Source organism: Trichomonas vaginalis, chromosome IV (genome assembly GCF_026262505.1).
Source record: "Trichomonas vaginalis G3 chromosome IV, whole genome shotgun sequence".
Taxonomy (NCBI): domain Eukaryota; phylum Parabasalia; order Trichomonadida; family Trichomonadidae; genus Trichomonas; species Trichomonas vaginalis.
In genome coordinates, this window is record NC_067206.1 from 20184563 (window position 1) to 20211238 (window position 26676).

The 26676-nt window shown below is 32.9% G+C and overlaps 8 protein-coding genes and 3 pseudogenes across 11 annotated transcripts, besides 5 other annotated features; 1 reads left to right on the forward strand and 10 right to left on the reverse strand.

Moving 5' to 3' along the window:
- Nucleotides 1-10396: part of a mobile genetic element that runs on past the window's edge.
- On the forward strand, nucleotides 973-1502 carry TVAGG3_0133810 (annotated as a pseudogene). The gene has a single exon. A coding segment is annotated over exon 1 (530 nt).
- On the reverse strand, nucleotides 1955-2406 carry TVAGG3_0133820 (annotated as a pseudogene). Its single transcript has one exon. A coding segment is annotated over exon 1 (452 nt).
- TVAGG3_0133830 lies at nucleotides 6251-7747 on the reverse strand (annotated as a pseudogene). Its single transcript has one exon. A coding segment is annotated over exon 1 (1497 nt).
- On the reverse strand, nucleotides 8615-8857 carry TVAGG3_0133840 (serine threonine-protein phosphatase family; the record flags this gene model as incomplete). Its single annotated transcript, XM_051224035.1, has 1 exon — nucleotides 8615-8857. One exon carries the CDS (start codon nucleotides 8855-8857, stop codon nucleotides 8615-8617), a length of 243 nt encoding a protein of 80 aa, XP_051109021.1.
- On the reverse strand, nucleotides 9377-10000 carry TVAGG3_0133850 (phage tail repeat-like family; the record flags this gene model as incomplete). Its single annotated transcript, XM_051224036.1, has 1 exon — nucleotides 9377-10000. One exon carries the CDS (start codon nucleotides 9998-10000, stop codon nucleotides 9377-9379), a length of 624 nt encoding a protein of 207 aa, XP_051109022.1.
- Nucleotides 10298-10396: a terminal%2Cinverted (terminal inverted repeat of Maverick-3 transposon ID:TVAGG3_0133690).
- A 3195-nt stretch (nucleotides 10397-13591) lies between these two features.
- TVAGG3_0133860 (uncharacterized protein) lies at nucleotides 13592-14098 on the reverse strand (the record flags this gene model as incomplete). Its single annotated transcript, XM_001320537.1, has 1 exon — nucleotides 13592-14098. The coding sequence occupies one exon, from the start codon at nucleotides 14096-14098 to the stop codon at nucleotides 13592-13594; it is 507 nt and encodes a 168-aa protein (XP_001320572.1).
- Nucleotides 14099-14393: 295 nt separating this feature from the next.
- Nucleotides 14394-15233, reverse strand: TVAGG3_0133870 (cysteine proteinases family; the record flags this gene model as incomplete). The annotated part of the gene is made up of 1 exon (XM_001320538.1): nucleotides 14394-15233. One exon carries the CDS (start codon nucleotides 15231-15233, stop codon nucleotides 14394-14396), a length of 840 nt encoding a protein of 279 aa, XP_001320573.1.
- A 73-nt stretch (nucleotides 15234-15306) lies between these two features.
- TVAGG3_0133880 (G-quadruplex DNA unwinding) lies at nucleotides 15307-15780 on the reverse strand (the record flags this gene model as incomplete). Its single annotated transcript, XM_001320539.1, has 1 exon — nucleotides 15307-15780. The coding sequence occupies one exon, from the start codon at nucleotides 15778-15780 to the stop codon at nucleotides 15307-15309; it is 474 nt and encodes a 157-aa protein (XP_001320574.1).
- A 12-nt stretch (nucleotides 15781-15792) lies between these two features.
- TVAGG3_0133890 (G-quadruplex DNA unwinding) lies at nucleotides 15793-16671 on the reverse strand (the record flags this gene model as incomplete). The annotated part of the gene is made up of 1 exon (XM_001320540.1): nucleotides 15793-16671. One exon carries the CDS (start codon nucleotides 16669-16671, stop codon nucleotides 15793-15795), a length of 879 nt encoding a protein of 292 aa, XP_001320575.1.
- Nucleotides 16672-17928: 1257 nt separating this feature from the next.
- Nucleotides 17929-19527, reverse strand: TVAGG3_0133900 (G-quadruplex DNA unwinding; the record flags this gene model as incomplete). The annotated part of the gene is made up of 1 exon (XM_001320541.1): nucleotides 17929-19527. One exon carries the CDS (start codon nucleotides 19525-19527, stop codon nucleotides 17929-17931), a length of 1599 nt encoding a protein of 532 aa, XP_001320576.1.
- A 3267-nt stretch (nucleotides 19528-22794) lies between these two features.
- Nucleotides 22795-22828: a terminal%2Cinverted (terminal inverted repeat of MuDR-4N1_TV transposon ID:TVAGG3_0133910).
- Nucleotides 22795-23449: a mobile genetic element.
- Nucleotides 23421-23449: a terminal%2Cinverted (terminal inverted repeat of MuDR-4N1_TV transposon ID:TVAGG3_0133910).
- A 1497-nt stretch (nucleotides 23450-24946) lies between these two features.
- On the reverse strand, nucleotides 24947-25408 carry TVAGG3_0133920 (integrase catalytic core domain-containing protein; the record flags this gene model as incomplete). Its single annotated transcript, XM_001320542.2, has 1 exon — nucleotides 24947-25408. One exon carries the CDS (start codon nucleotides 25406-25408, stop codon nucleotides 24947-24949), a length of 462 nt encoding a protein of 153 aa, XP_001320577.2.
- Between the last annotated feature and the right edge of the window lie 1268 nt (nucleotides 25409-26676).

Genomic DNA, 26676 nt, shown 5'->3' on the forward strand with positions numbered 1-26676 from the left:
ACAGTGGGGAATGTTATTCTGACATCTGTTGTTGCGCTCGAGAGAGAATTGAAATTCCAGACCCAACTCCAACACCAACACTCAAGTTGCCGAAGACTCATGTGAAGAAGAAGCCTTCTGGTAAGTTTCTTATAGCCATCTATATGGCACGCTTTGAGTAAAAACATTTTTTTTTCTTTTTTGAATGAAGCAAGTTAAATTCGTCCCACACCAATCTCAATGGACCGATGAAGAGTTTCAAGCTATGGTTGAAGGTGTGAGAACGACATAGACGGCGAACTTGAAGGAGCTCAAACCACAATTGCAACCAAAATTGCACAAGTCAAGGAACAGATAGCTCCACTTAAAGCTACCAAAGCTACTCTTGACCTCATGGATAGTTACCGTTTAGAGTAAAGAGTGGAATAAGACAATTAAAATTAAAACTTCTAAACTACGAAGCTATACTCCAAAAGTTAGCAGAAATGAGAAGACTTTACCAGAGCTACTTACATGTAAGGGACTTACCTTCAATGCAGTCCGACCAAAGATGAATTTTCTGACATTGTCCCAATTTTGTCCGAAAGTCAGCTCAGATGTTTGAACTGCTCCCAACATATCCAGAATATGAACGTTTGCCTGAACTCTTCCGCAATCTCAAAAAACGTTTTTTGGTTCTCATGTTCGAAACTTTTATCGGAAGAGACAACAAACGTTCAGAAGAAGAACAAGATATTATTTTAAACTTGTTGTATGACTTAACCGTCATAACAAGCTTTTGAAGTAAAACCGTCATTCTCAAACCACTTCATTTTTTCGATGTCCGAACAAGCACCGAAGCCGAACACAATGGCAGATGTCCTTTCAATGTTGCCAGACAAGCGCCCAGTTCAAATTCAAATTTTGAATTTGAAAGCTCATCTGACAAACACCGTTAAGACTCTCCAAAGTAGTCTTATGGAAGAGATGAAGGGACTTAAAGGTGAGTTCCTCATGAACCAAGCTTCCAATGAGAAAGTCCTGAACGATTTGACGGAAACCTTGCGCATTTACGCGAGAGAGAACCGAGACCTTGCCAGACTCATCTACCGTTTCTTCGAAGAGATAGATGCCATCTGGAAGGTACTCGGAAAGGACAGAACCTCCAACACCGTACTTCGTGAACACAGAATTGCCGAAGGAATTGTCGAGGAAGAAGAAAACACGAAGAAGAGGAAGAGGAAGAAGAGGAAGAAGAGAAACACGAAGAAGAGGAAGTTTGGGCAACCCTTGTTGCCGATGACACTTACGAAATTTCCCAACCCTACCCATACCAAATCCGCAACAAGGAGACAGGCAAGGTTCTTACCCCAGTTCTCAACAACTTGGGACACTTGAACCTTACCCTTCGGAATTACGGTTCAATCTCCATGGGCAAGCTTGTCGCAATTCAATGGGTTCCAAATCCAAACAAGAGGACGAAGGTCAGACACATTGACGGTGACAAGCTCAACAACCGTAAGGAGAACCTCGAGTGGTTCTAAGAGTAAAAAAATTTTATTTTAGGGGAAACCCCGAGTAAATTTAAGTTTTTAGTTCGTAACGGCTTAAATTAAGGATAATTTGGACAATAGTTCTCTGACCTCTGAATTGGACTCTTTCGTCATCCCAGTTGCGTAGGAGGTCGTCCCAGAGGAGTTGGTAGAATTGCCATTCCAAGGACGATTTGTCCTCCCAGGCATTGAGGATGTACTGCTCGTAGAGTCTCATGACCTCTGCCTTGCACCAGACACCCTCTCCCTTGGAACGTAAGGCTTCTTCGAAGTGCTCGAATGCGATTGGCTGCGGGACCATCCGAAATGACACTTTTTGTCCGTTTGGTCAATTTGTGTCTCGTGCCATAGTCGAACAAATACAGACAAACAGGTTATATATGAGTTTGAGACAAGAATGGTGTAACTCGACCTGTCCGATTCAAATTCGAATAAAAAATTTTTTATTTCATGCAATGTTTTATTTCTGTGCCGTCTTCAAGTATGCCCCAGTACTTACGCTTGGAGAGGACATGAACTTCGGTGAAAATTTTGTCCAATTTGAATTGACCCATCTTTTCACCGACCATTCCCATTTCAATGAGTTTGTTATCCTTCTTCGTTCGTCATGAGTGCGTCAATGTTCTCATAGTAAACCTTCACTTTGGATTTGACTTCGGAGAAGAATTTGTTGTAGTTGTCAAGGACTGCCTTTGCGAACTGAGGGTAAGACCAATGTTCGACAATAGGTTTTACTGTGGTTACTAAGCCACTTGACCTTGAGTAAATTCGTACTTCAAAACAAAAGGAAACCTTTCAACAAAGTTGTCGACCTTCTCATAGTGTTTACTCTTCATCTTTGAGGTTTCTTAATGGAATATCCCCATGTCGAATTCATAAGCAATTTGAGTGTCATTGCAAGTTTGGGGTTTGAAGCTTTCCTAATATCATACAGTTGTTGTATGACTTTTCCAACTGTATAGTTCCTTCCTGGGAACTCACCGTCTTCGTTTGGAATTCCAGTCGGGATATATTGGACGAACCTCATGTACGCAGCGTTAAGGTCGACATAGTATATCTTTTCATCTGAGTCGAACTTGTCGCAACCAATGGGTCCAGTTCGTGGAAATTCAAGTGAGTCTCTTATCTTCTGAGAAACTTCGCCTGCTATCTCATAAACATCGTCGAAGCAACCTGTTTCATATAAAACCTTCTGACCTAACTCAGATGCTCTCCAATACAATTTGACGTCAATTGGATGTCTCAATGGAAGTTTGTTTATAGCATCTTGAAGTTCTTGCAACCTCATTGGAAGTTCTTCTGGTTCAGGTTGGTATCCGAACAATCCAACTCCTTTTGGAACTGTGTACTTCTTTTGTGCTAGAACTTTGTCTGGAACAACTTTTGGTCTTGCTAACAATGAAAAGTTTGTTTCGTCTTTTGGTACAAAAGTTTCTGTCAGCTTGTCATCTGGAATTGGTTCCAACAAACCTTTCTCGAAAAGAATGTTTACAGCTCTGACAATGTTGCACTTGCCTTTTCCGAACAATGGGTTTGTAAGACTTTCGTTCAACATGAAGTGGTTGTGGACAATTACAATCTTCAACCATGGTAAGTCTTTGTCAACAACATAGTCGTCATGTGAAGAACCTTTAGCTGTAGGTATGTTGACTCGGATATTGACATTTGCCAACGGTGCAACTTTTGCCAATTGACCTCTGAGAATGTACCTTGTCTTCACACATGACTCAAGATACTTCATCTTCTCATCTGTAACAAGACCAGAGTTCCTGAGACATGTAAGAATACAAGGTTCATTGACAATTGTTTCAATTGAATTGTAAATTCCATACCTTGTCAAGTCAATGTCAGACTTATTTATGAACGGGAAGTATCCAGCATGTTGTCTGACTGCTTGAGGGTTAGGTTGGTACCATTCAAATTTTACACTTGCAATTCCTTCAATTGCATTCAAAATGTCTGAGTCGGAGTCAACCATTTGTTCTCTCTTTGTAGTCTTGAAAGCGTCAAGAAGTTTGGCTGTTGTGACATTGCCATGTGCATAGTAAATGTGACCGTCCAAATCTGTTACGGTTAGTCTGAGATTGTATCCTTTCTTATTTCCGTCTTGTATGGCAGCAAGTACTCCCATGAAGCCTTCTTTGTTCTTTCCTTCGTCAAAGTTTACTGTAAAGGTTCGACCAGATGTAATTTGACTTCTAACTTCACGTACTTTTCATATGCATATCTTGTTCTTTCCATGGGAGCATGTTTGTCTTCACCTTTTCCTTTTTTCCTTCTCAAAGGATGCAATTGTTCGTCATGTTTCCAGTAGAATCTGGCAAAGCCGTCGTGTCCTTCAACTTGTTCAGAAACATCGAAAGGCATGTCCATAAGACGTTCTTCTTCTAACCTCTCTAGTCTGTTTGGATAATTGCGCGTGCTGTTTCCAAGTCCATTTCGTAGCGAAGACCAGACATTTGTCATAGACTTTTATGGGTCTTCCCTTCCTATATTTAAAATTCTTCGAAACTTTCCAACCATATCTTTCTAACTCTGCTTTTATTCTAGCAGATTTTCTATCCATTCTATATGGGGGCATTTTTATAAAAATAAAAAAATATTTTTTTCTTTACTTTACATAACCACCTGCTGCCATAAGTCTTTGACGCCAACCCATACCAGCTAATGAAGGTTGACTAAACTTTGGTTTTGGTTTATCTTCAGTTTTTGGCTTCCTTCTTCTATCGGTTTTTCGTCACTTTTCGGTTCCTCTGACTTTACCTCACTTGCAGGTATGGTTGTGTCGTCAACATCTTCATAAATATCATATGCCATTTGTTTTTGTTTTCCTTTCAACTTTTTGTGTTTGTTGTAAAGTTTAGAATATTTCGACTCTAAGTCAATGAGATGTTCTATAATGAACTGTTGGTCAGTGAAGTAAACTTTTCCATCTGTTGTCTCGAAAGCTCCTTCAGACTTCAATATTTTATTTGTGAGAGTCTGTTTCTTTTTTGAGATACTAGCCGTTCCATTTCTATGAAAAGTGACTTTGTAGTTAGGGTTTGTATTTCCAGACCTGGCACTTTCTATTATTGAATTTTTCTCTTCATCTGTAAGTTCTTTGACAGGTTTTGACAATGGTTCTGAACTTTTTGTTTGTGGTGTCAAATCTACCGTTTCAACTTCTTCGGTCATTTCATCTCAGTAAAAAATTTTAGTTTGGTTTGTTTTCAACTGGTTGTTTAGGTTTTTTAAGTCGGTCTAAAACTTCCTGAGGTATAGGAAGAACTTGACAAACACGTGGTTGTGTAACTGCTGGAAGTCGACAAATCCATCTTGAACCCATTTGTCTCAATGCTGTATTGTTCATTTCATCTCAGTAAAAAAATTTACATTCCCCACGTTTGAGGCGGTTGCGGTTGGTTATTGTTTACCCACTGTTGTGCATGGTTATATCCTCTGTTAAAGAATCTTTCACCTTGGTCCATATAGTGCCCTGCTTGGTTATAGTAGTCATTTGCTTTGTTATAGTAGTTTCCTGCTTGTCTTCCTACATTGTCCATCCATCCTTGAACTTTTCCTCTTGTTTCAGGATTTGGAATAAGATTTGCTGCATCTCGTGCTACTCCCAACCTTTCTGTACAGTTTGTATAATAGGTTGTGCTTTCTCTTTAAGTATACCTAATGTACTCAAAATCTTCCTTCCAATTCCAAATGCACCTCTGGCTATTGTTCCCACTGCGGGCAAAAATCTGGATGCAACTCCTGCTAATGCGCCAAATAAACCCATTTCTTATAGGTAAAAAATGACGAATCCAAACAAGGACCCCTATGTTTCTAAGCAACAAAGAAAGCACTCATGATAAAAATCTTTAGTTCAACACCAAATGCTTGGTTTATGGATATCTTGGAAAACATTCCGAGGTATAGAGAAGATGGACCACCATACTGGCTAATATTTGTCGGTCAAAACACAAGATACTGTGAAGCCATACCATTACAGTCCAAAAATATTTTAGATGTGAAAACTGCTTTGACAATATTCGTTGACAAATACCATCCAACAAAACTGACATCTGACTGTGAAAGTTCTTTCAAATCACGATATTAAAAACTATCTGCGTTCAAAAAATGTAAACCAATATTTCATTGTCGACCAAAACCATTCTGCTCTTGGTGTCATTGACAGTTGTATAAAAATCTTAAGAGACTTAAACCAACCACAAGGTGGTGAGGTAGATGAAATGTCATATGACGACAAATATAGACACTTCTCCATGGCAAAGATGAGACAAGTTTTAAATATTTACAATAGCCGTAAACAAAAAGGTTTGGGAAACCACTCCCCCGAAGAAATGAAAAACAACCCTGACTTAGAGAAAGACTATATATTTAATAGTTTAGTCAAAAGAGACAAACAAGAAAGAATGCCAGGCTTCAAACTTAAGAAAGGTGACAAAGTAAAAATAGAAATACCTAAACGCGACCCATATGAAAATACTATTGACTATGACAACAATGGGAACTCGACAGGTACTCGCATTCGTGTTCGTAAAAATAGAAGAAAGTATACAAGAGAATATTATGAAGTTTTAGGCAAACATGGCAAAATGTACACTGCAAGCAGAAGATAAAACTACTATTGTCAGACCTCGTTTCAAACTTGTCAAAGTTCAAGGTGGTATACTTTCAAAGACAGTTCCTAACAAATATAAGACAACTCCTGACGAATATGCTAAAGAAGTTGAAAATGACGACTAAGCATTTCTATACCATGCGTAAACTGTCATGTAAGGTGGCATGTAGTCTTTACTCTGTCCCGTTGTTTGCGTATCCTGAAACGCGATGTGTATGGCTTCCTCCTCCCTGAGTGTCACCCAGTAACAATTTATAGCAAACTTAACGTCGTCTTTAACATCATATCCTTTACCTTTTGTCATTCCTGCCAATCCCAATATCTATGCTTATGCCAACCTGCTTCAGCTGAGTTAAATTTATGTAGTGACTGTGTGCAGGTAAAGTTTTCACCTGAAATCGTTTTACTTCCACCTGTTTCCTTTGAAGAGTTTGCACAATACAAAAACCTGTCGACTATTTGAGTCCAAGTTCCAAAACCAAGTACTACTTCTGGTCTGGTAGAGTTCATTGACGTATAAATAGAACCTATAGGATATACTGTTTGAAGTATTTCTGTCTTTAACGTTTGAAGCTCTGTTTTGTCTGCTTTTTATATAACTTTCTTCAAGTTCATTTACGTCAGAGATGCTATGTCTATGATATTTTTGTGGGTATGTTCCTTCTGTCCATGCGAAAATACGTTCTTTTGTTGCATCTACATATCCTTTTATCCATGTCGAGTCTGCTTTTGTATTCCTTAACTCTGTAACACCTTTCTCAAGCTCTTTCAACTGTTGTCCATCTTCCATTAAACCTCTGGTATGACTTGAAACCGTTTGTGCCAACATATCTACAGTTTCTTTGTCGGCTTTAAGGTCTAAACATCCTGAAACCCACCCTGTATTGGCTTTACCTTCTAAAATCTTCGATGTCCGTTCATGGTACCATTCAACCTTTTTTTAATTTCTTCATCTTTTTCATCCACATATTCCTTATCTGCCTTCTTCACTAACGCACTAGCCATAAGTCCCTTATCTACTTTCTCCTCTAACTCACTGTTGACATATGTTTTGTCAGCTTTCTTTTCAAGGCTAACGTTTAAGTCTGTTATTTCAGATATAGAATGTGTATGTCCAACGTCACTTTTCCTGTTTAAGGTTTCTTGTAAGTTTGTAATATTTGCAATGGTATGTGTATGAGTCTTTTTAGAATATTCTTTGTCAGCTCTTGTCACTTCACTTGACATTTTATTGTCAACATATGTTTTGTCTGCTAGTTCAGGATGAGTATGTTCTTTCGTTGCATATGTTGCATCTGCTCTGTCATGTTCTTCTTGAACTTTTTCAATGACATACTCTTTGTCAGCTTTGTTGTCAACATCTGCTTTCAAAAGAAGTTCTTTATAGGTTTCTCGTTTAAAGTTCCTTTTGTTGGATTTATACAGACAGTATGGTTCTTATTGTCTTGAAACAGAAACTCATCTGTCATTGGGTTTAATGTCAGTTTTAAGTTTCCTTCTTTCAATGACTCAGATATCTTAGAATAGTTTGAAAAGTTTGTTGTGTTCTTATTTAGAGCTTGCAAATGAGTTGTCGGTTGTGTTGTATTTCTCTCATAGACGCTGTTTCTTTCGACATTTTTATTCTAGATAAAATATGCTTTCAATAGAAAAAGAAAATTCAAGAGTTGCTACAACTAAACCATTAGATGAACTTTTTACTAATGTCGGTCAAAAGTTTGAGACAGAGACCGTAAAGCATGAAGGCTATCGTTTTGACTACCCATTAAGATGGTAAGAGACCCATCTGTCACAAAAGCTATTGGCTTTCGTAGAATGAAGTTTGTGTCTGTAGAAGATAAAAGTTTTCCATTTATTGTAAGGTTTCATATAGATTATATATCTGAAGGGAAACGAAAAATGTGGGAAGAAATTGAGCTAATACAAGTTGACCTTTCATCTTCTCTACAGACTGCGTTAAAAAATATAGAAGATAAAATAAATTCATGTTATGCAAAATATGCTGATGAATATGCAAATACCGAGAGCACACTTTATGTGAGAATTGTATATGACAAACAAAATTCACAAGTGTCATTTCAAATCTACGAAGACAATCCAAAGAAAGACGAACAAATATATACAGAATTCACTGCAATGTCATGGTATTATTTGCAAAGAATGTTAAATCAGAAAGTCGAACTTCCTTTAGCAAATATTTACAGTCGATATGCAAGAGATGAACCATATTTATTTAAAGATGTTTTCGACCCAGCTGCTATTATTGTTCATGCTTCATTTTCTGGCGCTCAAAACTCTTTTATGCTTGGCAAATGACTTTTACGAAAAACCTACAAAGTTATATGAACCACCAAGTGGAAGTATTTCAGACTTTCAAGTATGGTTTACTACAGATGGAAGAAAGAGAATAATTCCATTATACCATGCGTTTTACTTAGAACTTAGTTTCATATACAACTACTATCGAACGGTAAAAATATAATTTTTAATACGGTTGAGGTGTTGGATTTGGTTGCCAACTAGACTGTGGTGCAGGTTCAGGCTGTTGTATAACAGGAGCTTGTTCTTCTGGTTCAGGGTCTTTAGGTATAATACCAACGAACTGACCTACTCTTTTACCAATATTTTTGACTCCGTTCCAAATTCCTCTTCCTACGGTTTTTATTCCATTCCATATACCTCTTCCAACATTTCGAAAGAAGTTTCCTATCTTACTGAAGAAACCCATTTTACTATATGTAAAAATCTAATGTCCGCCTAGTCTCTTACGTTTCCTGTTGAGTTCCATAGCATTCTTTAACTGGAGCTCATACATTCTGTTTCTCCTCTGGTAGAAAACATATTCTGGGTCAACTCCTGTGTTCGCGTCATCTGCATAAGTTGTTTATATCCCACTTCAGGGTTTGTATAAAACTCTTTCCATCTCATATTTGCATACCATGGTGGCAAACCTAACGCAGCGTCATTTGACATGGCAGTTTGCATTTGTACATCTGTTGGCACTTGACCATAGTTTGCCATTGCAGTTTGTATTCTAACTTCATTTGGAATATTCTCTGGGTTTGGTTGTCCAGGTTGCTGTGCATTCGCTAAGTTCTGTGCGTCCATTTAATATTAGATAAAAATATCTCTTACGAGTACATATACTGAACATTTGCAGGCATTGGTTCATCTTCATATTCTCTGTACTTTTCTGCCACGTCAAATAAATAAATGACACAATGGAAAAAACCTAAAACAAGTAGTCCTATTTCAAACCACATTTACTTACTAGTAAAATTTCTTTGTTATGACACTTTCTCCAGTTTATAGGACCTCTCTCATATTCTATCTTATCGTATCTAAACTCATAGTCATGTATGTCCTCTAACCATCTCATGACACTTTCCAAACCACTTTTATCGGATGTAAAGTAAAAGCATGGATGGTTATGTAAAACGTCTAAAGTTTCTAAAGAGTCTCTCAAAGTCCAGTCTACTTGGTATTGAAAATCCCATGTGTTATAGAACGGCGGGTCCACTATAAAGAAAACATTTTCCTTGTCTTTATATTTTTCATACAAATCTGTCCAATGACATCTCACAAACTCTATACCCTCAATATATTTTTCTATGTCCTCTTTGAAAACATTTGTATAGTTAAGATATAAAACTTTTGACATAAGTGTTTCAATGTCATGAACTCTTATAGCACCACTATATAATAGTCTAGCAGATATACTATCCCAGTCAATATACTCTGCTTTTTTCAAAATCTCTCTCACAATATTTTTCTTATCTAATGGTATACGTTCCATCTTACCTATAGGTATCTTTTCTTTTAACTCTTTCAATATATTGTTTGTGTCTGGAATATGTTTGAGACGGTTCATATAGTTGTCGAAGTCATTGCATATAATCTTTGAGTCAGGAAATACGGTATGACATAAATGGGATATATAGAAACTTCCACCGAACAAATCTACAAATGTTAGACCATTCGGTAGTTTCTTAAGTTCTCTCAATATAATATCTTTACATCTACTCTTATTTCCAAAGAACGGTAACGGTGGTTTTGTAAAATTCATTTTATATATATAATAAAAATGTTTTTACCTGAAAAGTGACAGAAAAGTGACAAACATGAAAACATATATAATTTGTGAAAAGCTCCTGGAAGCCCTCCGAATATAAGAACTTCATTTATACTAAACATCTTCAGGGCTAGAAGGCACGAAGTGCCTGGAAGCCCCACTACCTTTTTTTTTTTTTTTTTTTTTTTTTTTTTTTTTTTTTTTAAAGAGATAAATGCAAATTGCACAACTTAATATTTTCCTTAAAATTTCTCTTCAGGTTCATAACTAAATAAGAAAGAAATAATTAAATTTTTTTTAACTTCGAAAAGATTGTATGAAAGTGTCTTTGATTGTAAGATACATTTAGATCGACAAGAGTGCACAATACACTCTTGTCGGTCAAACTTCCGCATTCAAGTTATGAATGCGGAAGATTGTCTCATTCTGGGAGACATGCAGTGACAATGTCTCCCGGAATGAGACATGCAGACCGACAAGAGTGCACAATACACTCTTGTCGGTCAAACTTCCTAATACAAAATTTGATTCCCTTATTATCTTCTTAACAAAACTTAAGATTTCAATAATACATCATGAAAACATTCATTTACTACATTCACACTGTTATTCCTTTCTATAAATTAACTCATTTAATAGAATCTTGTTTTTATATCTTATTATTTTCTCATAATACTTCTAATTCCTCTATTTCCTCTTCCACATAAAATTGAATTTTGTAATGCTATCATATACACTTAATGTTTTCAAATTTTCAGATTTAAATTTAATCTTTATTTTCATCATCATTTATAATCTTGTTCCTATATAAAGTTATAATAAATTATCGTCAGATTCTAATATTTATGATTCTTACTACTCAATTCAATATAATTATGTTAGTCACTCATATTCAGGAGAATAATTTAAAAATCTATAGCTCATATTTTGATAGTTATATATTTAGATGATATATATTGCAATTCCGGTTTCAACACGATCAAATGCCAAACCAAGACAAAATATATATGAATTTTCAAAATATCGATTTACATTAGAATCTATATCTAATTTTATCAATACACAAGTAGGGAATGTTCAATACATCTTTGAGCAACGTGAATAGCACAATTTTATAGGATTATTTGTTGATTATATAAAATATAAGCCAAATCGAATCTGCTGTATAGTACTTTAGTTTATCATTGAATGTTAAATGTGTTCAGATAAATATTTGTGTCAGATATCGCATTTTCTAATTTCAAAATTTATCTCATGAAGTTAGAATTTATTTGATCATACAACATCATGTTAGTCAAACTAGAGTTCAATGGCGATTCTAAAATGGAACAAATGCTTGTTTGATCAAAATGTTAAAATATTAATCTAAAAAACTTAATATCTAACCAAACCATTCTAGAATTATTATATACAGGTATAGGCAATCTAAATGCACACGGAATTCGGAAAATTAAAAAGAATATTTATGAGATTATTAAATCTTATGTAATTCAATGAAAAGTAGATAATATGAATATCTATAGGCTATATATCAACATATGAGTTTTTGGTTTGACCAATACTATACTAATGTGATCAAATTAATCTGATTTCTTAGATTTTCATTTGAAGCATTTGCAGTAGTAGGGGTACCTTTATATATTAACATATTAAAAAATTGCGCTCCGATTCGCAGTTTCTTCATGATTTTGAGATTGCATTAGATTTCGCGATGCAGAAAAAAATCACTTTAGATTCCCGTCAAACTCTAAGTATAAGCATGTCTCTATATGTAGAAACTGTCTGCGCTATTTATTTCCCGGCTCAAAAAACCACGGTGTCTGTGTGAGGAAAATACCCATTTTAGGACCCTGGGTAGGGGGTCATGAAAATTTTCCAAGAGTTGGAAATATAGGGTAATATCAAACAAATAAAAGCACTTCAGTAATTCGCAAAATAATCATAAAAGGGTCAAAAATAGTTGATTGAGATATTAATCTTTAATATCGATTTTTTTAATAATTAAAACTAATAATGTATGTGAGTGTTTGATAGATTGGGTTTGTGATTGTATTGATGTATGGAACCGGAACTTACCATTTACTATGATTTTTAGGCTGGATTAGTAAGTTTTATTTTTTAATTTTCAATAATATGATACGACATTCGAGGGTTTCATCATATTCTGTTATTGCATTGATGTGGTGGCACCCAACCTTACAATTTCGAAAGTATTTAAAATTAAATATCCAACGCAAAGATCAATTGCAAAATAAGAGCGACAGATACGCATGACAAACGCTTGTGAATTGGTGTACTTAATCGCATCCATATATTTAAAGTCTGGCTCAGAACTTCAGAGCACTTCACCTAAAAATGTTTTCTTTTCTCAATTTTAAAATATTTGAGAAGAAAAAACCGATTTAATAAAAATTGAGAGATATATTCCTAAAATAAAAAAAAATAGATAAAATAGTTCCATATACCATATACATACATATATATATATTTTTTTTTTTAAAAAAACTTGCACTGATTTTTTTTTCAAAATACCAGTATCTCAATTTCTGTCGATCAGATTTCTCTTAAATTAAAAATATTGGTGGTATGTCATATAGCGATCCTATATTTTTATTTTTTTTATTTTATTTTTTTTTTTTGCTTAAACTTTCCCCGCCAGATATTGACTTGCTGGAATGTTACGAAGCCTTTCTTCTTGCCAATAATACTACTGATCCATCCACATCAGCAAGTGATTTCGGAAGGAAATCTCCAATCTGTATGCCATTACACTTCTGCATGCCAGAAGCACGATAGCTGCTAAGATGGCATAGCTAAGATGCTTAATTATTGTGCTTCTGGCGATATTAGTTCTACTCCTTAGCCATGCTCTTTACATGTCTAGACAAAAGCCACAACAATTTACCAAAAGAGAATGAGTGCATTAATCAAGAAATCTTCTATGCCAGTGACTCATCATAGACTTGTAATATGTTAGGAAACAAACGCGGATAAAGGATAGTTTATCTCTGAATTCTAAGTCGAGTTATTCTATAAAAAAGACCAAAAGGTAAGATGATTCTGTTCATGATCCAGCTTTTTGAGTCTATATAAAATGCATTTTTAAATTGCTTTCTCACTGATAGAAAAAGGATTTTATCATGTATCCCTTCCTTTATTTTATCTTTGTTAAATCCATCATATACATCTAATAGAAAACATACATTTCAAAATAAGTTATTTTGTTGATGTGGAATTGCGATAAATATTTTTGTTAAACTCAGACAAATATAACTGTTAACAACTCCATTTGGAATTTAAACTCGAATTATTGTACAGCTTTGTTTTTTTTTCAAAAGAAATATCTTTAAAATTCAAACATTTATAAAGTACATAAATACAATAAAATCTTTATAACTTAAAATTAAGCAACTCATTAAGAAATTCATCATCATCTTCTTCGGAAACAATATTGAGGTAGCTCTTTCGATAATTTTCCTCATGTGTATGACCCTGTTCTTTCTTTTTTGCCAATAAAACCAGAGAAATAAAATCTATATAATTTTGTAACTCAGGACAATTTTGAATTTCATCAGCTCCTGTTTCCTTTATTTCTTCGAATCTTTGTATATCTGATTCATCAAGAGGTTTATTAAAAAGACGTCTCTTTATTTTCTTTAATTTCTCAATTGTTGAATCATCATCTAGATCAGGTTCGAGTGCAGCCAAGCATTCTAAATAATAACTCCTTTCATTTTCATTTTTAGACATTAATACCGATAAAACAGTTTCAACGATTTCATTCTTTCTTTTCTTTTGAGAAGTAATCTGGTCTTGATTGTTTTCATGGAAGTTTTTGCGAAATCTATGTGCAATATTTGCCGATACTTTATAATTATCATCACAATAGAAAACCATTGCAACTCTTAAGGAGACATCCGTTCGATATTTTTGATTGAGTAATATTCTAACATCTTCAGGATTTTGTTTGTCATTTAAAAAAGCTTGAACAATTTCAGCACTTACTTTATGATTTGCTTCATCATTATAAGCAACCCAATCGCCTAAACCTAGAGAATCTCTTACAACAGACACATAGTGCCCACGATTAGCATGGTTTCCTAAATGAATAATAATTCCAAAAAGAGTATACTTTGATTTAAGTTTGAAGTTTTGTGGTATCTCAATTTTCCCATCTGAAATATTATTATTTTTACCTATTGATATAAACTGGAAGTATATCACCAGTGTCATAATCACCACCAGTAACAGACAAAAATTCGATTACTTGTTCCAAGAACGGAATTGGGCTTGAATTTTCTGTAAATGCTGTAACAAAGATATAAAATGAATGATCTTTTTTCCCATCTAAACCAATAAAAGTATTAATAAAAATATTTTGAATATTTTCATTTAAGTTTTGAAGAAGCCTCTGTAACATTTCATGAGGATCATTTTGAGATTCAAATCCTAATAAAGAAGTTAATTTTTCCAGATTGATAGGATTCAAGTTATCTATCTCTTTAAAAATATTTTTCAAGAATTGAGATATTTCACTATCATCATAGGAATTGATATAGGATCGGAAAATAGGAATATGACAAAGAACTTGAATTAAAGAATTTGCATAGCAAATCGACAAATTATTAATAAATTTTGGTCTAATATCTTCTTTATAAATTGTTTCGTTTTTAGTTTTAGATTCATTAAATAATTGAGTGGAATTATTGCTGGCTTCATCATTTGAATGAAGATTCAAAAGACTTTCTTCATTTAACATGCTTGCAAATTCTTCTTCATTTGACATACTTGCAAATTCTTCATGGTAGTCTTGGTTTGAATTAAATTTATCCTTTAATTCTTCCAGTATTTCCTGATTATTGGAAACATCTTCTTGTTGAGACTCATCGTTTAAAATAAGAGAAGATGTTTCTTCAGGATCAGAATCATTTAATATCTTTTCAAGTTCGTTTTCAACATTTTCAAATTCCCTACCTCTAAATTCATCATTTAATGTGAATTCAATATCGCATTTTTGATTGTCCTCAATCATTTTTACAATTTTTACAACCGATTGATCTGCAATCGGTTGTATAAATTCATATTCTTCGATTTTATTTCCATCCTCATCTTCTTCTAGGATCTCGCACCCTGGATAAGGCCACATAAAGTTGTCCATGCTCCCAGTGTGGAGATCGCAGGTCAATTACAACCCTTTTCAAAGTCATACCTTGTGACTTGTGGATCGTTCCTGCGTATAATGGTTTCAAAGGAATCTGCAAACGATCAAAAACCATTTGATTCGATTTGATGTTAAAAAGAGTTTTAGGCAATGTCCATTCTTTCCCGTCTTCGAATTCAACTACAATATTACTTCCGATTTTTTCTTTTACCCAACAGCGTTTGTTTTTAACTATCCCCTCTCTAGTATTGAGATTTTGCATAATGGACATCGGCTGTCCATAATAAATATCTATAACTGATTCCGGCACGGTCGGGGAACGATAATTCCTTGCAAAGTCAAATAATTGTTCTCTAGTTGGTTGGTAATGTGGTGACTCTTGGGGCACTGTTTGTGATATATGATGTGAGCCACACATGAGACCAAATTTTTAGTTTTCTTGTAAACTATCTTTATGCATTTTGGCAAAGATTTCATTCATTTCTTTGGTTAATTTATTTGTAGAAGAAACCCATTGTTGATCCATCGGAAATTTCCCAGTTAGATCTACATCTTTTAAATAAAATTGGATTGCTTCTTCTCTATCATGGGTAACAGTTATTCCAAATTCTTCTATTAGAGAAGTCCACTTTTTGTTTTGAATATTTCCTTCTGCAACTTCTGATAAAAAGCTAGACCATTTTTCATTTTTTGTTCGCATTTGCTTTTTCAAGGATACAAAAGAACAATCTTTCCACCAATAACATGAAGTTATTAATCTTTGGAGCACACTTTCTCCATAATCTGGCACAACTGGAGGCAATTGTAAAAGATCTCCCATTAGTAGTACTTTCTTCCCTCCAAAAGGCTTCATTGTGGCCATCTGATCCATTGTGCCTTTTTTCCCGGCAACAATATATTTAAGGCATGTGTCCACATCATTAGCAACATTCTCTATTAGCATTGATGCCTCATCTATTATGAATAAATCGGCTGTGTATAGTATATGAGCTAAAAATGAGTTTAATCCAACGTTTGAGTAAAATCCGCTTTCTTCTTTTAAATCATCTGACTTTATTTTTAGTTTAAATAAAGAGTGAACGGTGGAACCTTGTGGATACTTGGAGGCTGCTATCCCAGTTGTTCCTGTTACTAAAACTTTTTTACCATCTTTTCTTAAATCTGAAATTATTTGGTTTAATAAATATGTCTTTTCAGTACCAGCACGACCCTGGAAAAACATAACATTCGAGCTATTCTCATCATCATTATTAATAAATGCAATTATTTTTTCTTTGACTTCTAATTGTTCCTGAGATAGTTGTTGCATATCATTTATAACTTGTGTATCTTCTGCATCTAGTGGTAAATACCCAGATTTGCCTTACTTTTACCACCTCTCTAAGGCTGGGGACACCGCCTATCGTTGGGAGTAGCTATTAAATAGAACCACCAAGGGTATTTTTCGAACTGCCGGTGTAGTGTAGTGAAAACATCCGACATAATGATTCATTATGCCAAGGTTTGATTCCCATCTAGCCAATTTTTTTCTTTTTTGGATCATGAATTTTTTTTTGGGTCACTATAAGATTTGTTTCATGTTCTAAATCTGCTGCATATGTAATCTATTTTTATTTACCTATTTTTTAAAAATCTATTGGATTGCCAAATTTGAATATATTTAAAATCATAAAAATCCAAAAAAACTATAAATATATGTTTTATGCATAGTGCCGATACTCAAATATCAGATTACTTAGATCCATGAATAATATCCGAATTTTTTTTCTTAAAATTAAACTTCAAAACTTCTTGCAATCTTAATCTTAATCAATTGTAAATTTTTAAAACCATTTTTTAAAATAATTTTGCGTAAATTTTATTCTCATGTTGTTTTAATCGAAAATTGATACATTTTCAAAAAAATAATATTGACTTATGAAATTCATTTTTAAGGTGAAATAGTATTGTTTTTATTAAAGTATATGAATAATATATAAAAAATTAATGAATAATATAAGCAGATTTTTAGTTTACAAAACAAATATGAGCAATGCAATTTCAAACTTTTGCTGGCAATTTCGATATTGCTCAAGTTTGTAGTATTTGTGATACCTATAACATCGGCTTAATCAAAATTCGATTTTTCTTATGAGTTATTGAGAAAATTTGATTGCAATGAGAAGGATTTCGACGTTTTTGATAAACTAAGAGCTGAGCTTTAGGGGTTCAGTTCATTTATGGCTGTAGTTTGATGCGTAGATCTCTTTTTTATTGTAAATTCTTTCAGCATGGAGATCGAGAATGAATCTTTTGAGAACTTTATGAGTTTTTACACCCGTAAAGAGGTCCTTCGAGGAAAGATAGTCCAGACTACATGAAGATGTGGGTTAACCAAAAAAATCCGATGGTTTCCCCATATTCATGTAGATCTTCGAAAAAATGAGCACCAAAAAAGCCAAAAAAATAGGCTTTTTATTGGATTTGTACACTAGATCAATAACCTATTTAGGATCTGACACTCTTTTTAGCCAGAGATATGAGGTCCTTTCTAGGAAAACGATCTATTCATCCATAAAAAAATGAATTATCGTTTTCCCCAGAAATTACATGGGGAGTGGTAAAAGTAAGGAAAATCTGGGTAATTATTTAATTCTTTTGGTATATCAGCGTGGACATTTATGAACATTTGTCCAAGATATTTCATCAAAGATTCATCTGATTGGCCATTATCCTTTAATTGCTCTTTAAATTTATTTAGTAAATCATTAAAAGGTCCTCCATTTTTGCATAATAAAGCAAACATAAATCTTAATTCAGCTGGAGATCTTCTTTGATTTACAGCCTCTTGCATTGAAATTTCATATCTATCATTATCTCTAATTAAACCAATCTTTTTAGCTACTTCTGCATAGCATGAAAATTTTTCTCCTTCAAATGATAGAAAATCATCAAAACTTCTTGCTGCAAAATACATGAAAATTAAGCGTAAACAAAATAATTCGAGATTGGCAAAAGGAACTGTTTTAAGAGAACATACAGCTTCTTTTTCTCTTTTCTTAAAATCAAGTTGATTATTTTCATCAGCGGAATCATCTTTTTCGTTTCTTGTAACTTTATAATAAAGAGAATTAAATTCACATATTGTGAGAGAATCACACTCTTCCGTGTGTGGCCTATTAAAATATATTTGCGGTGTGCTTAATGAAGCTTCCATCTTTTTTGCAGCTTCTTCTTCAGTTGTATTAGGTTTAGTACTAATCCATCTTTCATCAGGGAGGTGAATTGATAATATAATAACTGTGGGAGATATGATTTGTTGCTTATATCCTGCAAGATAAGAAAAGCAAAATGAAGCAGGTACAGTTAAATTTGCTCCATATGAATATAGTTTATTATTTAATAAGTAATTGTTACCTTTATATTTGTGGTAATCTTGCATTGAAATCTCATGTGATTCTGCATTTTTAGCAACATATTTTACCATGTAGCCAATTGCTTGATCACTGGGAATAGCTTCAATTTCAGAATGAGCTCGGAATCTCATTAGAATTTGAGGACAGTGAGGTACAACCCATTGTGAATTTGGTGATCTCATCCAATAAAATTTCTTATTTCTGAATACTGTTTCATTTGAAGGAGCATATGGAAACTGAAATCTGCAATGCCCATTTGAATCCAAACAATAATTCTTATTGCAGACATGGACTTGAATTTTGAGTGTAAGTGCATATAAATCAGACATTTTATCAATATTAGAAAAAACAACATCATTATCAGGAAATGATGCGCTTATTATCTGATTTAATTTATGAATATTAGTTACATCAAAATCCGTCCAAAGTAAAAAATGAGTATGGGGCAGTCCTCGCTGCTGGTATTCGTCTCGTCCAAAATACGCAGAGATTTCGCCTAATAGTTTTGTCTCTTTTAACCATGACAACAATTTTTTCTTCTTAATGTGATAAATTCTGCTAATTGAGGCAGAATTATCCATCAATGTTTTTTTCTGCTTTTGATTTTGAGATGTTGCAGAGTTCCAGGCTATATTTTCCGCCCAATAAGGGTTACACGTAATTGTTAAAAAGAAAGTTGGTGGACCATAAACAGATGCTAATATAAATGCTTTTTCTCCAACTTTATGCCAATACGAGGATGATCCAACGAAATAACTTGGTACATACATTGAAATTCCATTTTTCAATTCTTTTATTGCCGAAGCTAGATCTTTATTTTTTCTGAGTTCTTTTTCAATGAATAGCCAGCATTGATATTTATATTCTCTATCAATTAAAATTTGTATGACTCTTCCAAATACAGAACAAATGAATTCTTCGCGTAGTAGTGGAATCTTGTGTATAAAATTATTAGGTGGTTGTAATAATATAGCTAAAAATACTCTCCTAATTTCTTTTATTCCACATTGTCCCTCACCAGGGAGCCTCCCAACACCACCTTTACCATCCCAGAAAATCACAGGGTAACACTTTTGATCATATTCAGCAGAACTTGGATCAATCGGTGTTGTTTTGTATTCACGTATGAGATGATTTGATTCTTTAAAAGTTTCCAACCTAGAATCTTTTTGCACATTAGAATCATTATCTGATCTTTTGAGTTTCAATACTTCTTCTCTCGGATATTTTGGAATTAATGCTCTGTTTCTTTCTCCAACAATTGCAATATTTGTGCTTTTGTCTAATGCATTCATATATACTGCATATGTGTCTTCTCCACCTATTTTCGTCATATTATTTAAAATATATTCTTTTAGCATTGGATTTGTTTCATGGATTAAGATCTTTACTAAAGCATCACATTCAATTCTAGTATATTTTGATAACTTTGACAAACCATATTTACTCATATCCATTCCATTAAAAATTAAATATGCTGGAGCTAAAAATTGCATATTCGAGTCAATTGCATAAGGAGTACCATTAACTTGTATCATAGAGCCAGCACCCCTCAAAGAATTAATATATCCATGTTGTGTAACTGGCCTGGCAAAATAATTGGCTATTCTGCAAAAGTTTGGATTTTGAAAACCTTGTTCTTCTAATATTTCCAAAATTTGACGATTAACAGGATTCGTAATGAGATGCTGTCGAATATCTTTATAGTTTTTACAACATGTCTCTTTTTTAGATGTCTTAAATAAAGCAGCGCCGCAGTTTGGACAGCGATCGCTGTTTGAAGATCCAATTTCATCGACAAAGTATGCCCCTGGACAAATTGAACGTAAAAACGGTTCAAAATCAAAACTAATAAAGCTCGGATAATCGTCTGGCACAGTACAATAATAAGCATCCGGGAAAGGTAAATCAAATTTTGTTGATGATTTATCTAAAATAAATTGAAAGTTTCTGTGATAATGAAAATTATACGCTGGATGAGGTGTGTAATTGAATAATCTTTGAGTGTTTGGATTCAGATTACCGAGATGAGTATTAATTATTTCAATTTTTTCACTCTCAGATAAAATCACCAAACGGTGGTTGAATTCCAGTCTTTCACTTTCTAGAAGTGCTTGTAAACCAACTGTAATAATAAAAAAATTTGTAAAAAAGATTTGTCAATATCATGTAAAAAAGTTGTGTAGATATAATGCAATCGATGAGTAACCTCGCGATCAATGATGTCACAAATATTATCTTGATGGAGAATCATTCGATCTATCTTTTTCGAATAATAATTTGGTGTAATTATAACCAAAAATTCTTCTGTTTGTTTGCTGTTGAAGAGTTGGCTTATAAGTGATTGTACTCTGATCTTTGAACTTTCTATTTCTATGTGATTAATGACGTGAGTCATCCAATGCTCATTAAAAATGACTATTTTTGAATAGTTTACTATTTTATATCATTATTGAAACAAAAAACTCCAACATAAATGTCAAAGGAAAGCCAGATATAATATTGATACCCTTTTTAAAATTGCATTGCGTGAACATTATACTAGGAATTTCAGGAATTATTATTACATATTTGCAATAATCTATCAAAGTTTATGATATATCTCTTTCATAATGTAGTAGAGTTTTAATAATAAATAAAGAATTAGGTTAGTTTTCTTCAGAAGACTTAATTTAGTATCTACATATATAAAAAAAAACATATAAAATTGTATAATCATTAATTTGTTATCACAAGGTAATTCAATTGCATGCTTATGGACAAATCTTTCATTTACTATGATTTTTAGGCTGGATTAGTAAGTTTTATTTTTTAATTTTCAATAATATGATACGACATTCGAGGGTTTCATCATATTCGGTTATTGCATTGATGTGGTGGCACCCAACCTTACAATTTCGAAAGTATTTAAAATTAAATATCCAACGCAAAGATCAATTGCAAAATAAGAGCGACAGATACGCATGACAAACGCTTGTGAATTGGTGTACTTAATCGCATCCATATATTTAAAGTCTGGCTCAGAACTTCAGAGCACTTCACCTAAAATGTTTTCTTTTCTCAATTTTAAAATATTTGAGAAGAAAAAACCGATTTAATAAAAATTGAGAGATATATTCCTAAAATAAAAAATTGAGAGATGCATTCCTAAAATCATATAAAATTTAGATATAAATCAAAATTAAATTTAGAAAATTTTGAAAAAATAAAATTTCAAAATAATGTGCATTATAATATGTATCAATTATTGGAATGATATTTATCATATCCAAAGTCATTTTTTCTGATATCAGATTTTATTTGATAAGCATTTTCGACCACTTATCGCTTTGGGAGGGCGCGAAGCGCCCTCCCAAAGCGAAAGAATCCAAAATAACATACTTTTTAATATAAATTTGGGGGGTTCAGACATTGCGGATCGAAGATCCGCAATGTCTTCACCTAGACCGTATATATATAACCCATGAATGGAGAAAAAAAAAATATTACATGGAATTGAGAGGACCTGTCACTTTTTTTAAAAAAAGAAATAAAAATGACGTAATTCTTTATTAATCAGTAAGTTAAGTTTGAACAAACAATAAGGATGAGAAGTAGATGAACTTCAAGCATTTAGATTAAGATTGCATTGTGAATTTAGATATAAATTTGGGAGAAAAATGCGAAATAACCATTCCGCTTAAAGGAGTAGGAAGAGTGTTTGCAATAAGAGTGAAACATGGCCTTTTGGAAAGGATTTGGTGGCGCGGGGTCAGTACTTTTTATAAGGGCATTAAGGGAGTAACTTTCTGAAGTTTACATTTTTAACATAATTGGGCTAATAAAACATCATGTGATTAGATTTACACATAGTGTGCATGGAGTAATATTACCCTAACATAATGCACAACTATAATATATCACCAATTCTAGTTATATACTTAAATTTCAAATTTATGAGATTTCTAAAATTTAAATCCGAATAAACAACACTGTCACGCATCAATCTTTGATACATTTGCAATGAATTTTTAGTCATTTGGTGGATATATTTCATTGGGAACAGGACAAATTTGCCACACGGCACTTTTTTTTAAAAAAAATTAATGGAGCGGAGCGATACTCTGCTGCAGGAGCCCCAAGGCTCCCAATCATTACGAAAGGGAGCCTCAGGGCTCCTGAGAATCCATCAGCAGAGGCCTTTTCATTTGGCCTCTGCTGATCAAAGATTCGGCGAAGCCATTCTTCGTCTCAGGAGCCCCAAGGCTCCCAATCATTACGAAAGGGAGCCTCAGGGCTGCTGAGAAACCTCTTTGAGAAGGTTTTCTTAAAGAAAACCTTCTCAAAGATGATTGTCAGCATTCACTCAAAATCTACCAAGAGTTTCAAAGTTTCAAATCTATCTGAAATGAAGCTTTGAATCTCTTGTATATCTAATTGTAGAGGTACCTTTTCAAAATGTCTTCTATTGATTAAAGTTAATCAGTAAAAGTCATTTTGAAAAGGTACATCTCTATAATTGCTATTGAGCATTCACTCTTGGAACCTTGGAGCTCTTGTGTAGTGCATGAAAACTCCAAGATTCTAGCATAAAACATATATCATAGACATAATTTCTTCAAATATAATTTAAGGTTATTTTTTTTTAAAAAAATAGAAAATCGTAATTTAAGGTTATTGAAAAGTGACACCTGGCAAATTTGTCCCGCACTCATATTTCATTTATTTGAAATATCAAATTTCCAAGAATTTGAATTTTGCTCGGTTCATATTTGAAATATAATAATAACAAGATAGAAAGTTTTATTTATATTCTTTTCTTTAAAATTTACAACATAATTTTTTTGAATTCTTCTAAAAATTTTTTAAAATAAGGGGATAAAAATTTAATTGTAACTTGGGAAGAAAAGTTTAATTCAAAAAAGTGCTCTTATACGACTCTTGGGTTAAACATATAGTTTGTTAATTATGAGTGGTATAAGATGATATTTCAAATTCATCGCAGCATCTTTAAATATTTTTCAGAAAAAATATTTTGATGAGTACTGAGTTTAGAGAATGAAGAACCTCATGAGATGAAAGTTACTTTGAACCCAAAATTGAATGCATACTCAATTGCTAGAATAATAATAAAATTTTGGAAATGAGCTTAATTTAATAAGATAAGTTAAACAGTTAGTATAAAATTTCCAAAAAGCGCTCTTATACGTATCTCAGGAAACTTATTTATAGTATTGTTTGCATGTTTTTATAGCCTCGAATATACTACTCATTGAGTCATTCTTCAATTTTATATTTTTTTTCGGTAAGTCTCCTAAGTGTTTGTAGCTAACCCAGGGATATCATTTACTAATTATAGGTATGGTATATATTGCACAATATATATTTATCATTTAATTTCAAATCGCTCAATCTGAGGATGAATAAAGTCCAAATTACGAAAAAGTTTACAACTATTCAAAGTTACCCCCTTAAAAATAAACTTTTGAAAATTTTTATATAACCGTCATTGTCAAAATTTTATACTAATAATTTTAGGATAAACAAAAAATTACCTCATTTTTCTTTCTTTTTATTTCAAAAAGTGACTTGACCCTCTTCAATTCCTGTAATTTATATTTTTGAACTTATAATTGAAGGTAGAATAGAATACAAAATATATTACACGAAATTGAGACCTTGTCTCAATTTCGTGTAATATATTTATGATTTTCTTCAGACAACAATGATGATTTTTTAGTTTTAGGGTCAATCTAAAAAGATAAATTTATGAGATTGCATTGCAATGATACCTACGTTAATTGCAATGCATCAATTAGGAAATTTTAGTGAAAGTAAATCAAATAGCTCGAGTTTATGATTTTGACTTCCCTAAAAAATTTGACTCGAAATTCACAAAAAATGAAACAATTTGAAGTTAGAAATAAAAAATAAAAATGAATAATATTATTATATAATGATAATATATTAAATTATGACAAAATTGAATAATATTTTCAAAAAAATTAATACATATTCAATTTTTGTGACTCCGCCAACAATTCGTGAAAAAAATTCATTACAATTCTATGAGTTTTGTTCTGAAAAATTGATAAAAAAATTTATTACATTTGAATAAAAAAAATTTTTTTAATGTTGAATTTCGGAAGAAATCTCTTCAGCTGCCTCTTGTATTTGAATACTTGTGTAAATTAAGTAAGCACTTGATTTCTATCTTCCCATTGTTTTTATTTTTGAATCCGAGATTTTGGCAAGGGCCGCCGCATTCGCGGCGCCCTTGCGGAAGGAGTGAGTAGAGTATTTTGTCGGATCAATTTTATTTTTATCAAAAAATTGAGCAAGAATAATCCTTGCATTACTTTGTGACCAGAGAAAAAGTTTGTTGTCTGTTCCTAAAATATTGTTTTTTTCCTTGAACTTTGCCAACCAGATTCTGGGGTGATAAGTTTGATCACCATTACAGACGTAAACAACTTCATGTTCTCCGTACTGGTTAGTTTTTGAAAGGTTAATAGTAATTTCAATTCTTGTCGGAATGACCTGAATATCTTTTCCTGTGAGAGCTAATGCTTCGGAAATCCTAAGGAAACCATGATATAATAATGAAATTAAAGTCATGATTGATAAATTTTCTGGATGAGCATTGGAATATGCTGCAAACTGGCGCATCATTTGAGGAGTAACTCCTTCATTAGCACAAGGAGTCTTTTTTGCATGATAATCATAGCGGAGCCCTTTAATAAAGTTCTTGAAAGGTCCTCAATGTGTGATTGAAACATCTCCATCAATCCTAAGTTTGTATCTAAAAGATGCAATAAATAACTAGATTGTATATTATATGGAACCCTGCCATGCTTATTAAGATAGTAACGAAGGAAACCACTGATTTTAATTTCATTTAGAGGATATGGATCTTCGTTCGGATCTATTTCTTTAAGAAGAAGTTCGTAGAGTTTAAGATAACTATTATAAATATTTCTAGAATTGACTGCTAGACCATGAGTTTCAATGTTGACATTGAGAATTTAAAGACGGTTACCAGTGAAAAATTAAATAGCTTTATTTCGCCGGATATTTTTTAGAATTAAACATTTTTTGTCGGCAAGTTGTACATCATAAAAATTGAATGTACGAATTAAAAATAAAATAAAAAACAACAAATTTGATAGGAAAATTAACAAATAGAGAAATATTAGATAGAAAGAGTATGCATTTTTATGAATGAAAGATAGAAATTAATAGAATTTGAGAGTTTGAATAAGAATGTGATATTTATAATTTTTTTGCAGCAGGGTTTTACAAGAAAGGAGTATACAAATGCAGGGTAAAGGAACAATACCCTGCATTTGTAAACTCCTTTCTTAAATTAAAATCTCAATGTGACATTCTATAGAAAAAGCGCACGTTTTTCCCATCATGCACATATAAGTGCAGGATGCCAGTGATAGACCTTGCAGATATATGCGCAGAATGGGAAAAGACAGTACTCTGAGTAATTCACATCAGAATCTCTTGCCCAATATTCAAACAATTTGATGTTTCACATTGGATTGTGGGACTATCAAACAAATAGCCCCATAATCCAATGTGATCAACCTCTATTGACGATCGTTTTTCGGAATCTCAAATAATAAACACTTCACATCCTTGCATTTGAGACTTTCTAGTTATGAAATATGTAGTTATAAGACAAGTTTATTCAAAACATGTAATATTTAAGAAATTTTGTATAATATGAGATTAAGGATTCTAAAAAACACATAGAGGCATAAACCTATTAGTATATGCTGATATTTCATCGTTGACGCCAGGCTCAATTCCAATATTTATGTTCCAAAAACGGAACGTTAACGGGAAATTTTCACTTCACATCGTAATAACATTATAATACATCCTAACTATGATGATTTTGATTCTATCATCAAAAGCTATCACAAACT